Here is a 17,093-nt window from a genome sequence, read left to right as displayed (position 1 = left end):
AAATGCTAAAGAAAGTCCTTCAAACTGAAATGAAAGGATACTGGACAGTAATTCAAATCCACCTGAAGAAATGAAATGTTGGTAAAGATAAACATAGGTAAATATAAACATCAGTATTAATATATATTTTTTGGTTTGTAGCACTTCTTTTTTTCCTATATGATTTAAAAGATAATTGCACCAAACAAGGATTATAACACTATGTTGATGGGCACAAAATGTATAAGGACGTGATTTGTGACAATAACAACATTAAAGGCAGGTGATGGAGCTATATAGGACATATATAGAGAGACAAAGCTTTTGTATACTATTGAAACTTGGTATTAATTCAAACTGGACTTATAAATTAAGATGTTAATGTAATCCCAGAAAATAACAAAAATAGTAAAAGAAAGGAGAAGGAATCAAGTGGTACACTTGAAACCATCTGACATAAAATGTGGCAATAATGGAGGAATTAAGGAGCCAAAAAATTATGACATAGAAAACAAATAACAAAATGGTACAAATCTTTATTTATTAGTAATTACTTTAAATATAAATGGAGTAAATGCTCCAATTAAGAGGCAGAGATTGGCAAAGGACATTATATCCTAATAAAATGGTTAACCCATTAAGATATAACCATTATAAACATATATGCATCTAACAATAGATCCCCAGAAAGTTTGAAACAGACTGACAATTGAAGGGAGAAATTGTCCAACAACAGTAGTTGGAGACTTCAACACTTCACTTTCCCTATTGGATAGAACAATTAGACAAAAGATAAACAAGGAAACAGAAAACTTGAACAGCACTATAAATCAGCTAGACCTAACAGACATATATAGAACTGTCCACCCAACAAGAGAATATGCATTCTTCTTAAGTGCACATGGAAAATTCTCCAGATAAACCACAAAAGAATCTAAATAAATTTTAGAAGATTCAAACCATACAGAGTATCTTCTATGACCACAATGGATGAAATTTAAAATAAATATCAGGAGGAAATCTGGAAATTTTACAAGTAGGTGAAAACTAAACATACTTTTAAAAAAAACAATGAGTTAAAGAAATGAGAAATTAAGAAATACTTTGAGATTAATTAAAATGAAAGCCCAAAACTTATGGGATGCAGTGAAAGCATTGCTCAGAGGGAAATCTATAGCTGTAAATGCCTACATTAAAAAAGAAAAAAAAATCTCAAATCAGTAGGCTAACCTCCCACTTTAAGGAATTAGAAAAAGAAGAGCAAACTAAACCCAAAGCCACCAGAAAGAAGGAAATAATAAAGATTAGAGTGCAGATAAGCAAAATAGAGACTAGAAAAACAATAGAATCAATGAAACAAAAAGCCTTCTTCAAAAAGATCAACAAAATTAACAAACCTTTAGACTGACAGGGAAAGAAGGAGAGAGGAGACTCAATTACTAAAATCAGAAATGAAAGTGAGGACATTACTAACAGCTTCATAGAAGTAAAATAAAGGATTATAAGAAAATACTGTTAACAACTGTATGCCAACATATTAGATAACCTAGATGAAATGGGGAAATTCCTAGAAACACACAAAGTCTGAAATTTGACTCAAGAAGAAATAGAAAGTCTGAATAGACCTATAAGAAGAGATCAGTAATCAAAAACTCCCAACAAGGAAAAATCCAGAACCAGGAGCCTTCACTGGTGAATTCTATCAAATATTTAAAGAAAAAATAACAACAATCCTTCTCAAACTCTTCCCCCCAAATAGAACAGGAAACACTTCCTAACTCATTCTGTGAGACCAGTATTACCCTGATACCAAAGCCACAAGAAATGTGCAAAAAACCTCAGTGAAGTACTATCAGACTGAATCTAGCAGTATATTACAAGGATTATCCAGCATGACCAAGTGGGATTTATCAAAGGAATACAAGGAGCATTCAATATGTAAAAAAATAATAAATGTAATACATATTGACAGAATGAAGGGGGATAAAAACTACACGATGATCTCAATTGATGCAGAAAAAGAATTTGAGAAAACCCAACATCTTTTCACATATAATAATAAACCTAAGAAACTAAAAACAGAAGGAAAATCTATCAACCTGAAATAAAGGGCATCTATGAAAAGCATACCCAATGGTGAAAAAATAAAAGCTTTTCCTTAAGATCAAGAACAAGACAAAGATGTCTGCTATTGCCACTACTACTCAACATTGTATTGAAAGTTCTAGCCAGGGTAATTAGGCAAGAAAAAGAAATAAAAGGCATCCAAATTGGAAAGTAAGAAGTAAAACCCTATTCACAGATTACATCATCTTATATATAGAAAATCCTAAAATATCCACACAAAACCCATTAGAGCTAGTAAACGAATTCAGCAAAGTTGCAGGATAGGATATGTGATCAACCAAAAAAGTCGTTTACATATCCATGCACTAGCAATGAACAATCTGAAAGTAAAATTAAGAAAACAATTCCATTTACAATTATTGCAAAAGGAATAAAATACTTAAGGATAAATTTAACCAAGGTGGTGTAAGATTTATACACTGAAAAATACAAAAAATACAAAACATCCTGTGCTCATGGATTGGAAGACTTAGTATTGTGGAGATGGCAGTACTCTAAAAATTGATCTACAGATTCAATCTAATCCATATCAAAATTCCAACTGCCTTTTGCTGATGTGGACAGGCTGATCCTAAAATCCATATGGAATTGTAAGGAACTGTTCCTCAAATAGCCAAAACAGTCTTGGAAAAGAACAAAAAAGTTAGGGAACTCATACTTCTTAATTTTAAAACTTACCACGAAGCTACAGTAATTCAAACTGTGATACCGGCATAAAGACAGACATACAGAACCATGAGATAGAATTGAGAAGTAAACCTAAACCTTTTGCTCAAATGATTTTTGACAGGGTGCCAGGACCGTTCAGTGGGGAAAGAATATTCTCTTCATCTAAGTGCGAGTAATGAAGTTGTCTTCCCCACCTCACACCACATACAAACTTTAACCTAAAATAGATTTAAAAAACTAAATATAAGAGCTAAAGCTATAAAAATCTTAGAAGACAGGATTAAATGATTCATAACCTTGGATGTGGCAGTGGATTCTTAGATATGACACCAAAACAACAGGCAACAAAAACAACAAAAATAGATAAATTGGATTTCATCAAAACTGTTGTTTCAAAGGACACTATAAAGAAAATAAAAAGACAACCCAGAAAATGAGAGAAAACATTTGTAAATCATATATCTGATAAAAACCTAGTATCCACAATACATAAAGAACTCTTACAACTCAACAGCAAAAAGACAACCTAGTTTTTAAAATGGGCAAAGGATTTGAATAGACCTTCCTCCAAAAAAGACATACAAGTGGCCGACAAACACATGAAAAGATGCTCAGCATCACTAGTCATTAGGTAAATGCAACTTAAAACCACGAGATAACCACTTCACACCTAGTGTGAAGCCTATAATCAATAAGATGTGTAGGGGAGGATAAGGAAAAATTGAAAACCTTATATATACATTGCTGGTAGGAATGTAAACTGGTACAGTTGCTATGCAAAAAGAGTTTGGTTGTTCTTCAAAAACTTAACATAGTTACTATTTGACTCAGCCATTTCATCCTTAATTATAGACCCAAGAGAAATGAAAACATATATCCACACAAACCTATATATGAATGTTCATAGCATTATTCATAATAGCCAAAAAGTGCAAACAACCCAAATATCCACCGATTTGATGGATGAATAAAATGTGATATATCCATAAAATGGAATATTATTCAGCCATAAACAGGAACGAAGTACTGATACGTGCTACAACATGGACAAACCTTGAAAACATTATGCTAAGTGAAAAAGAGTTAAACACAAAAGGCTTTGTGTCTGACTTTTGTATGATTCCATTTATATGAAATGTCCAGCATAGGCAAGTCCACAGAGACAGAAATATTAGTGGTTTCCAAGGGAGGATGGGAGGGGGAATGGGAAGTGACTACTTAATGGTACAGGGTTTCTTTTTGGGGTGATGAAAATTTCTGGAATTAGAAGGTGGTGATGAGAATTAGAAGGTGGTGATGACTACACAACATCATGAACCCACTGAATTTGTACTGCTTTAAATGGTTAAAATTTTGAATTTTATCTCAACAGAAACATTTTTTAAAACTTTAATGTGCACACAGATTCCCTGGGGGTCTCATTAAAATGTAGATTCTGATTCAGGAGGTCTGCGCAGGGCCCCGAATTCTGCATTTTTGATAAGCTCCCAGGTGACACCCCTGTTGTTCACCTACGGCCACATTTTGAGTAACAAGTTTACTCAAAGGGCCCTTCCACTGTGTCGCCTTACGATTCTGCACCTCAGGTGCCTCAACTCTTGAACTAACTCCTGCCCTGTCCACCCCTATAAATAAGGAGGGCAGAAGTACAGGTCTGAGCCTGCAGGGGGTGTGAGCCTCAGCGCATGGGAGCAGATGGAGAGGGGGCTGTGGCTGCAGGGGTCACTGTCAGCAGACACAGAGGGGACCAAAGGAGTAGCTTTTATTTTGCACAAAGCTGAGGAAGGCAGGCCAGAACGCACAGCTCTGTTCTCAGAGGAGGGCTGTTGTATCACTGCCAGCTGTTGGGTCGCTCCTGCTCTGGTGCTCAAAGGCGATCTGAAAGAAAGGGGGCGGCCTCGGAGTGAGCAAACAGGGTGCTGAAGGCTGCCTGCCCTCCCCTCCCAGTCCCCTGGGGACTCCTGTGCCAGGACGCAGGGCTCGAGGGAGCAGGTGGCAATCCCTCCACTGCCAATCAGAGGGATGCCAGGCTTCCCTGATAGGGTTTGGTGGCGGCAGAGGAGTAGAAGGGAGATGGTAGGAGCTGTGACATGTGTAAATGGCCAGGGAAGGAGGCAGCTGCTCTGAGTCAGGGTGGTGCTGAGAGTGGAACTCTTCCAGGTGCCCCTACCCGATGCTGGGCTGCAGCAACCCCGGGGGTGGGGGCAGAGAACACTTGGGGTGAGCCCGGGGGATGCTTCCCATTTCTGTCCCAAGGAGGAGCTGGAGCCTCCCTGGCTTGTCCAGGCTACACCATGGGGGTGGAGCAGCCGTCCCCACCCTGCTGCCCAGCCCTGGAGGCTGTCATCTCTGCTACCTGAGCTGCTCACCGTCTCCTCTCCGAGGAGGTCGGGGATCAGGCTGAAGGGGCCCGGGGGCAGATTCCAGGCCAGCTCCTCCAGCTGAGCCAGCAAGCCTTTCACTTCTGCCTCCAGGTGCTCCACCGTCTTCTCCACCGTCTAGAGCAAGGAGAGAAGTTGGGGGGGGAGGGGGAGGAGTAGAGGACAAGAGTGGTGCCAAGTCCCACTTAATCAGCCACATCCTAAGGAGCACCTGGAAGTCCAGTAGGGTGCAGTGGGGAGAGAACTGGGTGCCAGGGGACCTGGGTCCTCTTGGTTCAGGCTCTGCCCTTGCCTGCCTCTCAGTTCCCCAGATAACAAAATCCTAGGAGCTCACTCTCTAAGGCTGCTTCTGGCTCTGGCACTCAGGGGTTTTACCCAGTCATTGGTTTGGGGCTTGGAGGGACTCTGGGATTCCTTTTTCCCTTTCAGGATGTCACCACTGGGAGCTCACATTCCTTTTGTTGCCCCGCCCCCTGGTGGCAATTCTGCCAAATGACAGTATTGGGATTTTGAAATTTTCTTTATTCAGGGTTCTTAACTTTTTTCGCAAATGAACCCCATTAGCAGTCTGGTGAAACCTACAGACCGCCATCAGAAAAATGCTTTCATTGAAAAAAATAAAACATACAGGATTTCCAAGGGTATAAACTGCATTAAAATATTATTAAAGTATTAAAAATTAAATTTTGATATAAACATTTATGTATTTATTAACTTATTTAAGTAACACCAGGTCTAACAACTACTGAAAATTTGACATACTGATTAGAGTAAACAATATATTGAGATATTCACAATGACTGACTATAATGGGATGAAATTATCTGTGATTTCTATTGCCGACAAAGTCACAGTACTGTTAATACTCCTGCAGTTTGTTGTCTGTATTTATAGTGAATGAGAATGCTAAATCTCAGCTAAAGTTTTGTGAAAATGAAGTGCAATTTTTTTTCCCCACACAAGTTTATGGACCCCAGGTTACAAACCGTGGCTGTGTAACAAAACACTGCGATTGAATTTCCACCTTCTCATCCGGTGATTATGGGGAGATCTCTGGCTGGTGGGAAGCAAGGTCCTGGGGAGGCAGGGTCTGTTGGGGGCTGGGCAGCCTAACAACCCAGGTAGGGCAGGGAGATGTTTAACATAGTGGCCAGGGAACAGGATTGGCCCAGATTTCCCCAATTTTCCAAAGCAAGATTGGCCTGAACCCTCCAAAGCCACCAGCCTGGCAGGTGGTCCTGAAGCTGCATGCCCTCTCAGGTCATTACCTCCTCTATGACGTCTAACCGGCCATGGACAGCCATGTGTCTGTCACACCCTGCAGTCCGAGCTGGGTCTCCTCGGGAGGGGATGAAGGGTTCAGCAGCTGTAGGAAAACAAGTCTTGTCACTGTGGGGCCCTCGGTTTCCCTGTAACATTAGAGACTCTTGCAAACACGGGGCTCAAGGGAGGTGGGTCCTAAAAACAGTCCAAAGAGAAGCAGAGGAAGGCTCAGTGTGGATCAGGGTGTGAGTGTAGGGTTGCCCCAATCACTCACTTGGCCATGGTCTCCTACAGACCCAAGTAGGCTTCCTCAAGGAGGTACTGCCTGAACTGGGTAAGAAAAGGAAGGGAGGAAAGGTTTCAGCCAGAAGGAACGGCATGTGCAAAGATAGGAATGAAATAGCATGGCTCAGTGCACAAACCCTCAGGAAGCCTGAAGTGGCTGGAAAGTACAGGGTGGGTGGGAGATGAGACTGGAGAGGTGGATCGTGGAAACAAGGCCAGGCCCTAAGAAACCAATCATGATGCTTGTTTTGGGGTTTATTTTAACAGGAGAGTCATGCAGTCATATGTGAACTTTTAAAATACAGAGAATGGATCGGAGAGATTCGTCTTTGAAGGCAGGAAGTTACTGCAGTAATCAGCGTAAGAAGTGATGAAAGGAGGCAGTAACCGCAGGAAAAGAGGAAGAAAATGCATGGAGATATTGTAGTAATAGCATTGACATTGGTGACCAGTTAGTAACATCTGACACGAGTGAGTGCTAAACAAATGTGTTAACTCAGTCAACCTCTACAACCAATTATTACCCCCAATTTACACATAAGGAAATGGACGCACAGAGAGGTGAAATGATACGTCTAACGTCACTCAGCTAGTAAGCGGAAGATCTGAGGTTCAACTTGTTCAACATCATTTTCCTCCCCAACGTTGGCTTCTCCTTGGTTCCTAACACCACCAACCTTCACACCAGGAGTCTTAGAGCCCGGGTTTTGAGCTCAAGTTGCAGTGTTGGTGGCTCCGAGATGCTTGCAGGGCGTATGAGTTGGCTGAGTCCTTGGAGAACACGGACACACAGAAAGGAGGATGCTGCCCCAGAAACAAGGAGAAGCCAAGAGCTTTCGAAAGGATGAAGCAGTCAGCATGGCCTAAAGCAGCATGGAGGTCTAGCAAGATAAGGACTCAGAGCAACAGAAAAGTCGATGCTGAATGCCATCCCAGCGCTTTTAGTGGAGAGGTGCCGACAGAGCCAAGTCTAGTTGCAGTGGGATGAGAAGGGAAGGAAAAGTCAGGAGGAGGAAACTAAGATCCTGGAAAACATTTCCATGAAGCTTGGCTGTGAAGGAAGGGACATCAGATCACAAGGTGTAAAGAAGTGTTTATTGTTGTTGTTTCCAGGTTTTTAAGCGCTGAGGAAACGCAACCATGCTTATAGCCTGAGGACAGGAAGAAGCCAGGAGAACTGAAAGAATGCATTTCCTGAAGAGATGTGGGGCCACGGAATCCAGACATGGTGGTGGGGGTAGGGGTCACATGTGGAAGGAAGAGAGAGGAAACGCAGCAAAAATGGGTAACAAAGTTCTACTTAAAGGGCCAAGAAGTTGAGTGAGTCCCACCTGATGGCCTCTATTCACTCGGTAAAGTAAGAGGGGAATCATCTGCTGAAAATTCATGTAGGGTTAGGAAAGAGGAGATCGAGTTGTGAAGTAGTTATCAGGAATTCTGTGAGTGGGTTGTTAGACACAACCACTAAAATGGGAGCCATGGTGAAAAGTATTTCCACCATGGAAACTGACAAATGCTTTCTTTGTTTTCCGAGAGCCAGTGTATCAGCACGCCCCTGGGTAAGAAGCTTGAATAAAGAGAGGGATAAAAAGGGATGAGGAGAATGAGGAAGGCAGTTAGGAGGAGGATGCAGAACAACCTGACATCACAAGGAAGCCCTCCCGCAGCAGCTCGGCAGGTGGGTGTAAGCAGCAAAGACAGATGGCTGATGAGCTGAAACCTGGGAGTCTGTGGCATGAGTGCGGTGAAGAACAAGAGCGCAAAGGAACTGAGGATTCGACCAGCAAGGGCTTAAGGGGACGAGCTCTGGCATCTAGCTTGAATAACGAAGGAGAAGGCAATAAGAGGGCCAATAATTGGGAGAAATGGAGGGGCTGAAGGCACTGGAGATCTCAATGAGATGATGGGAGTAACAGAAGGAACAAGTGATAAGGGATACTGCAATTTTAGCTTTTAGAGGTAGAGCAGCTTCACAGTGACAATACCAAGGCTGTGGGCATCTGAAGCAGAGCAGGGGTAAGAATTATTGGACTTGATCTTTGTAGATGCAAAACTCTTGTAAGACCTCGATGTTGGCTGGGTTGCCCGAGGGGAGTTGCCCAGGAGTTTGGCAGGTCTTGAAGTAAGGATAGTGAGCCATTTTGCTGGTGATGAATGTATAACTCTGAAGGCTGAGTGACTTGTCTAAGATCACAGTCAGCAAACGACTGGACCCCAGGCACCCTGGCCTTCCCCTGGCCCCACCTCAGCCAGCTGGCCTTCTGGAGCTCTGCCAGAGTCCCCATGCCCTGAGAGCCTCTGGTCTCAACTCTCTCTGGATCTCAGCTCTTCCGCTCAGGGGCGAGAACCAAGCGCAGGGGCAAAACTTCCTTCCACTCTGAGCAGCTTTTGCGGAGAACAGTTTGGGTTTTTACATTCTCCCCTTCATTATGTCCATCCACTGAACTTAGAAAAATCTCTTCAAAAAACAATGGTCTTGGGACTTCCCTGGTGGTCCAGTGGTAAAGAACCCACCTTCCAATGCAGGGGATGCGGGTTCGATCCCTGGTCGGGGAACTAAGATCCCACGTGCCGTGGGGCAACTAAGCCTGCACGTCACAACTACCGAGCTCGTGTGCCTCAACTAGAGAGCCTGCGTGCCGCAAAGCTACAGCCCACGCACCACAACTACAGAGCCTGTGCACCGCAACAAAGATCCTGCGTGCCGCAGCTAAGACCTGATGCAGCCAAAAAAAATAAAGAAAGAAAATAAATAAATAAATAAACAACAACAATGGTCTTCTTGTTGACTTTAGGGAGGGAGGGGATGTTATAGCTTTGGTTATTGTTTTTAAAGGGAGCCTTTCAGAGATCTATACTGAAAATATATATAGGTAAAATGCTATGATGTCTTGGCTTTACTTCAAAATAATCCAGGCCTGGGAGTGGGAGGAGGCATGGGTGGGAGTATTGAGCAAACAAGATTGGCCGAGATTGGTAACTGTTGAAATTGGGTTATGCGGATGTGGGGTTAATTCTGCTATTCTCTCTACTTTTGTATATATGGTTTGAAATTTTCCGTAATAAAAGCCAGTTCTCTGACGGGGTTGTTAGCAAAAAGCAGAAGCCATGGGCTTCGTGCATTGATACAGAATGTTCAGGATGGGTGTCGGGCGGGGGAGGGGGTGGTCTGAGAGACCCCACCTGGAGGGCTGGTCTCCATTCTGGGCCATTCATCGTGAGAAGGCTTTTGACAGGCAGAGGCAGGGCTAAAGGGGGCCACCGTGAAGGGACTCCTGATTTTGACTCCTTTGTGTCAGCTGAAAAAACTGGGGTGCTCAGCTAGAGAGAAAAGACTTCAAGGGGGCAGGCAGAGCTTTTTTCACCCAAATAGAGGGCTGTCTGGGAAGAGGGGTTCTGTCCTGGTCTAGGTCCAGGCCCACACACACCCTCTGCAAGCTCCGCCCAGGGGCCTTAGGCCGAGCCTTTCCCCTGAGTCCTACCCGCCCTCTCCCAGACCCTAAATTACTCCTCCCCCTCCTCCCAGCTTAGGCCAAGAGGAAGCAACAAGACCCTGCCGGCCAAGTGGGGCTCTGCCAGCTCTCTAAGTCACGAACAACATGAATCTGCTCCCTCCCTCCCTCAGCCTAAAACATCCTGTTCTCTACGTGTCAGCGATGAGGTCTAACTTGGCTCCCAAACCCCTCCAGGGAAGAGGCTGGCCTGAGGTTGCTCTCCACATCACACAGCGCTAATCCATCACATCTGGACACAACTGCGCGCTGGGCTGCACCGCACAACTGTCTGTGAGCTCATCCAGGCCTCCCGAGGAGCTCTGCTGAGACTGAGCTGGGGCAGAGCAAGGCCACCCTGCCCTGCTGCTCTCTCCCCCACGTGGGTGCTCATGGCATTGACCTCAGCGCATGATGGCAGAAAACGCTGCAGACCTCCGTTCCCAGCCATGAATTGGTGCAGGCCCGTGGGAACTTTCTTCTCCCTGAGCCTCTGCTGCCTCCTCTGTAAACAGGGTTTGGGGGCGGGGGCGGAGGCACCGCCAGATGCAGCTCATCCAAGGTTTGCCTCTGTCTTTCAGGCCTCAAAAATTAGCTACAAAGACCGAACCAGGATGAGTCAAGGACAAGTTGCTTCTTGGCCCAGAAGCTCCAGCAAGGCAAGAACTGGGCAAGGACTCCCTTTGCTTCGTGCTTCCTCACCAGTAGAAAGGGGCTCACAATAACGCCACGTTCACAGGGCTTTGGGGAAGCTCAGACCAGAGGAAGAGTGGGGGAAGCTGAAGGATTATCACGACTGACCACGGGCGGCCAAGGCTGTGGTTCCCGGTGCTCCCTTCCCTCCTTCGATCCTGCCCTCCCTGACCTGGCCAGTTGGGAAATGGATCTTCTTGGATGCAGGGTTGTTTTCTCTGGCCTGGCTTCCGCTCAGGGCCTGTGTGCACCCTGGACGGCGGGCGTGGGTGGAACATGGTGAGAGCAGGCTGCCAGTGGAGACGGGAGGCCCAGTGCAGGCACCAAGCTAACCTCTCCAGTTAAAGGGACATGGCCACTGGGCCCCCCCCCCACCACCACTGACAGGCATAGGAGACCTTTTGTTTCTGGATCCGAACACTAAGAAGGCACACACAACTCAAATGATTTCTGACCCTGAAAGGTGCTGCTTTGACCAGCCACACTTGTCACTTGGGGGTTAATTCCATTTGACCACAGTCAATATAATAGTATAATAAATTTGACCACATTTGATATTTGTATTAAAATTTGTGCCTCATTCCAAACCATCAGTGGGTTTTTTTTTTTAATTTTTTAGTCAGAAGAACACTATTTTCAAACAACTATGTGAAGAACTCTAGTCTATGGATGTGCTCTGGCTGAAACAGGAGAGGGACCCTTGAGCGCCCTAAGAGGGAGCTCAGATGCTGAGGAACATTTTTGTTTTGTTTTGTTTTGGGAGTGATATGTTCTGTCTCCCTTGTCCTCTGGTCATTTTCCAGTTGTGGATTTGAGCCTTGCCGATCACTCTGAGAGCTTACCCCTGTCATTCCAATACAGTCGGCATCTGGTTAAGTGAGGATACAAGCTGAGCTGCTGCAACAAAGAGCCCCCCTCAATCACACATGTGTTTCTTTCTCACATATCAGTTCAGAGGTGAGCTGGCCGATGGTCAGGGCTGGCAGGGAGCTCCGCTCTCGAAGGCCATCCAGGAAACCAGATTCCTTCTACCTTGGAATATGGTGTTTTATAATCCACTGGGTTATAAAGTACTAGAACATTCCTAAATCCCCACCATGCTGAGGTCTAGGAAGCCATCCAGGATAAACCTCTCTCCACACACTGTGCACAGAACACAGGTTTGGGAGTCAGAGGCACGGTCCCACCTCCACTGAACTGTGTTCTTTGCCTCTGACTCAGCTTCGTCTGTGAGGGATCTGCCCTGCTCTGTCTACTTGGTGGGACTGCTGTGTTGATCCAAGGGGCTCCTGCATTTGAAGTTGCCTTGGAACTGCCAGATGATGTGCAAATGCCATGTAGGTCACTCACCAGGTGGACTGGAGACTAAGCAGGTCAGTGAAAGCCCCTGCAGCCCCGCCTCTCCACCTGGAGCCAGTGCTCTTCGCTAGATCACTCTGACCAGGTCTCAAGATGGGGAGGCGTCTGCTCTAGGACTGTACCTGTGCAGGGGTCCAAGGGATGCTTTGGGAGGGGCTTCTCCAACAAGCACACAGAGGGCTCAGGGCTGACCGGGCTCTCTGGGCTCTGTTACAAGCCAATCCCACTTGCGGGATCCTTAGTTTCTTCACCTTTAGAATGGGCACAACCATACTCTATATTTGAAGCTACTGTCAATTTGTGATCAGTTATTATGGGCCAAGCTTTTTGTTGAGTGCTTACATGCGTTAACTCATTTAATTCTACCTGTGAGCTCAATACTCTTATCAGTTTTTTATAGATTAGAAAACCAAAGATCAAAGAGGTTGCGTAACATGCCCAAGACTACACTGCTAGTAGGTAGTGGGGACAGGATTTGAATCCTACCTGCAAGACACTGTCTATACTATGTTCTGGCAGTTCTGTGATGAGTTAAGGGCCTCCTATCTTGGGGGTCTCAGCTGCCTCCTTTGTAAAATGAGGGGCTGGACAGGAATGGGGCAAAGGGGACCTATACACATGACATCTTTGCACCTGTCTTGAGGCCCAACAAGAGCCCAACTGTGTACGTTGGATCAAATTGTCTTTGAGAGCTTCACTCCCCACAACATCCATTTTTGTAAGAAGAAATGCAGTGATCCTCACCATAGCCCTTCAGCATCTTCCTCTTCCACCCAAAGCAAAAAGCAGAATCCCAATGGAAGACAGACGTCCACAGGGACCTGGAATGGTGGTGGACAGTGAGAGCTTCCCCCCGTGGGCCCCAAGGCATGGGTGAGAATGGCTAATAGGACTACGCTCTAGGACTTGATATCCCTCTGATAGCAAAATAGGAAAGGAACTCAACTGAAGCCTTAACTTAAAAAAAAAAAATCCTCTACAAGTAGCACAAAACAGTCTGCTTCACTCAACACATAAAGAACTTCTATAGATCAATATGAAAAAATCCCATTACCACGATGGAAAAGTCTAAGACAATTCACAAGAATTAGCAGAAATGACCAGTATGCCTTTGAAGAAAAATCCAACCTTGGTAGTAATCAAAGAAATCAAAATTAAAGCAATAAACCATCTTAAAGTATTCTTGCAAGAAAAAAATATATATCTAACTGGAATTAGATGAAGCTTCTAGATCTAACTACCAGTTTATAGACAATACGGGGAGAGAACATTTAAATGACACCTGGGGGATGCAATCAGCTAAAATTTAAATGGGAAAACCCTTACAAGACTAACAACCCAGTTTCTTCAACAAATAAATTTTAAGAAAAAAGAGGCGAAAAAGAACTTACTAAAGAAACTTAAAACTTACTAAAAGAAACTTAACAGATATATCAACCAAAAGCAATGTGTGTACCTTATTTGGATCAAACCAAATATAAAAACATCACACAATCAGGGACAGTTGAACGCTGATTGGATATTTGATGACATTATGGAATTATTGTCCATTTTTAGGGAGTGATAATGGTATTGTTATTAAAAGATGATTTATCTTTTAGAAATACATAAGGCAACACTTACAGATAAAAATATATAATGCCTGGAATTTCCTTTAAAATAATCTGAGGGAGGGGAGAGAAGGTGGGGATGGTAGATGAATCCAAATCTGTCAGGAATCCATTCTTGTTGAAACAGAGTGAGGGGCACATGGGGGTTCACTATACTATTCTTTTTTTTTTTATTATTCTTTTTCAAATCCTTTTCCCATTTAGGTTGTTACATAATATTGAGCAGTGTTCCCTGTGCTGTACAATAGGTCCTTGTTGGGTATCCATTTTAAATACAGCAGTATGTACATGTCAGTCCCAAACTCCCTAAGTATCCCTCCCCCACCTCCCAACCATAAGTTCGTTCTCTAAGTCTGTGAGTCTGTTTCTGTTTTGTAAATAAGTTCATTTCTATCATTTTTTTTAGATTCCGCATATAAGCAATATCATATTTGTCTTTCTCTGTCTGACTTACTTCACTCAGTATGACAATCTCTAGGTCTCTGTTCTGTGTTTATATCCAACAGATTTGATAATCAACCGTTAAGAAAAACCATGGTATACTGTCTGAAGTCTGAAAGGTTATACACAAAAATGTGTGAACTCAGTGTGAAATTACATTAATATGTTTATACTCTCCTCTTTTTTTTTTTCTTAATCTGGAGCAATGAGGATGATCAGGAGGAAAATAATGTTTAAAAATGGCTTTAAGCTAAAATGTATATACCAGTCATAGCTAAAGGGGCCACAAAAAGTCTGCCACTGTGGGCGGCCAGCTTCTCCCTCTGGGGGAGCACAGACTCGGCTTTGTCCCCTCAGCTCCTGGAGGTGGGGACTCCAGCAAGATGGGGCGGGGCGGGGAGGCAGGGAAAAAGGACAGCACCTGGGCTGGGCTCTGTGCTGCGTGGTCCCAGCCACTCCTCATGCAGCCTGTGAGGAAAGGGTTGTTGGTCCTCCTTAGCCAACCTCAGTGGAGAACTGGGCCTCAGAGAGCTCAGTGGAGCTGTCTGAGGGGACGAGGGAAGGAGCCAATGTGTGTTGACAGATGTTCTGTGCTGGGTACTTCCCTTTCATCCAGCTCTGCTGGTGGGTACCATTCTCCCCAAGTTACAGAAGAGGAAATAGCTTCAGAGAGGTGACATGACTCACCCAAGGTCACTCAGCCAGGGGCTGCCCAGGATCAAGACCGGCCTCAACCCTTTCCCTGGATGCCCACTCCCACAGTTCCCTGTGCCTGAAAGGGGCTGGGCCAGGGGTCAGGGGAGCTTCCATCCTAACACAGGGCAGGGTGACTCACAGCCACCAGCTCCAGGTTGATGGGGGAGCAGCCTTAAGTGTGGACAAGGGCCTGGCTGAGGGGGCAGGCTCCCTGGATGCCTGGAGAGACTGAGCCTTCCCCTCGCCCGTACAACTGGGATGGGCATCAGCTGCCTCTGGCTGAGGCCAGCAAGAGACCCTGGGTAAATGGGAACGTGGCTTGTAAAGTGCTGTATAAAGTGCAGTCTTGGGGTGGTGGGAGGAACACCTGTGCACACAGTAAGTCCATCTGCAGCCACCCTGTCCGAGCCTCACCTGTGAAGGGGCAGCACTAAGACTGCTGTCAGGGAAGGGTAGAAGGGACAGGGCACGGCAAGGAACCCAGCCAGTGGAGCACCCAGAGGGCCTCTCCCTCCCGCAGCCTCCTCCCCACCCACCCAAGGCAGCTCAGGCCCTCAGGGAAGCTCTCCAAAAGGCTGACAACTGGCCTCCTCCACAGACTGCAGAAGCCCCTCAGACCACCTGGCAGGTAAAGCCGTGGCCTCCAGGGGCCGCCTGCCTGGGCCCTGACCGGCTGTGCTGGGCCAGGCCTGGGTCCTCTCCCTGTTGGAGCTTGGCTTCCCAGGAAATTCCCCAAGAAAACCAGGCCTGGGCGCCTCTGCAGGCCCTCTGGGCAGGGCTGGTCTGGAGGGTGGGGAGCCGGGGCTGCCCCACCCTGCAGACTTGACCATCCACCTTGTGATCCTGGTCTCCTCCTCTCTTTCCTCTTGACCTGGGGCAATGGGTCTCTCCACTCCCTCTCTCCTTGTTTGTCTCTCTCAAATCTGCCTCTCTTCCTCAGTATCCTCTCTTTCTCTCTCCCCCACCCCCGTTCTCTCTCCCCAACCCCCTTTCTCTTGCCATTTTAGTTCCTCTATTTCCTTCCCTCTTGTTCCGTTAGCCTCTCAAACTCCTTTCTCTCTCTGTCCTCATTCATAGTTCAGACCCATCTGTCTACCTCCAAAGTTTCTTATCTGTCCCAGCCTCTCCCTTGCCCTCTGTATTCTTCCCTCTCTCCTTTGTAATTCTCTCTGTTCCTCTGCCTTTATTCTCTCTGCCTTTTTTGTCTCCGTCTTTCTCTCCAATTTCTCTCACCATCTTTCTATCTCTCTCCCTCTCTGCATCTCCCTCTTTCTCCATCCCTCTCTCTCCATCTGGCTTCGTTCCCATCTCCCTCCCTCTTCCCTCCCTCTCTCCAGCTCCTTTCTCGCGGTCCGCGGTCTCCCCGACCCTCGCCCCGCGCCCGGGCCCCACTCACCGGTGAAGGCACCCGAGGCGCGGAGCAGGGCAAGCCCGGCCAGCGCGCAGAGCAGGGGCCGCATGCTGCCGGCTGGCGGAGCGCAGCGCCGCGTCTGCCCTCTGCCGCCCTCCCCGCCCTCCCCGGGATCGCGCCGCCCGGCCCGGGAGGAAATGCTCGCAGTCCCCGCCAAGATTCCTGGGCGGCTCCGGGCTTTCTAGCTCGAGCGAGCCCGCCCCCTCCAGAGACCCCGCGGGCGGAGGGGCGACGCGCCAGGCTGGGCGCCTCCCCTGGAAGGGGCCGCGCTCTGAGCCCCCGCGCCTCCCCCGAGCCCGAGCGCAGAAGATTGGGCGATGGAGCCGGGGGTCCAGTGATCCGTTATGAGCCCATTTCACAGACCGGCGGACTGCAGTTTCGAGAGAAGTGCCACCCACACCTGTGGCACGGGATCTGAATTCCTGACTGCACGGAGTGTGGAAGCTTTTCTCTGCCCACCAGGAACAAGTAATCAACTCTCATGACATCGGACAGAGTGTTCAGCACATACTTAAGGTCTGTACTAGTTAGTGTTAGGTAAACTTTGGAGGGGGGAGAAAACGAAATAATTCTCATATTCACATGTCTGCACTTGAGGAGTTCGTGGTCTAGTGACCACCCTACTATTAATGAACAGTAGCTAAGCTTTGCTTGATTTATTCTACATACGCCATCTCTCAGATCTTCA

At 46.2% G+C, this 17,093-nt stretch overlaps 1 protein-coding gene across 2 annotated transcripts; it reads right to left on the bottom strand.

The window, feature by feature from the left end:
* Positions 1-4,519: 4,519 nt before the first annotated feature.
* On the bottom strand, positions 4,520-16,546 carry PLAC9 (placenta associated 9). 2 transcript variants are annotated; one of them, XM_036828023.1, is made up of 4 exons: positions 16,391-16,546; positions 6,425-6,522; positions 5,132-5,273; positions 4,520-4,653 (listed from the first exon to the last, which is right to left on the bottom strand). In XM_036828023.1, exons 1-4 carry the CDS (start codon positions 16,452-16,454, stop codon positions 4,643-4,645), a joined length of 315 nt encoding a protein of 104 aa, XP_036683918.1. In that variant the 5' UTR covers positions 16,455-16,546; the 3' UTR covers positions 4,520-4,642. The 2 variants fall into 2 exon arrangements, with proteins under 2 accessions (XP_036683918.1, XP_036683917.1); XM_036828022.1 differs by having other exon boundaries at positions 5,145-5,273.
* Positions 16,547-17,093: the final 547 nt, after the last annotated feature.

The sequence above is a fragment of the Balaenoptera musculus genome, chromosome 16 (genome assembly GCF_009873245.2).
Source record: "Balaenoptera musculus isolate JJ_BM4_2016_0621 chromosome 16, mBalMus1.pri.v3, whole genome shotgun sequence".
Lineage (NCBI taxonomy): Eukaryota > Metazoa > Chordata > Mammalia > Artiodactyla > Balaenopteridae > Balaenoptera > Balaenoptera musculus.
The sequence above is the reverse complement of the archived record's forward strand: the minus strand, read 5'-3'. Positions and strand labels throughout refer to the sequence as shown.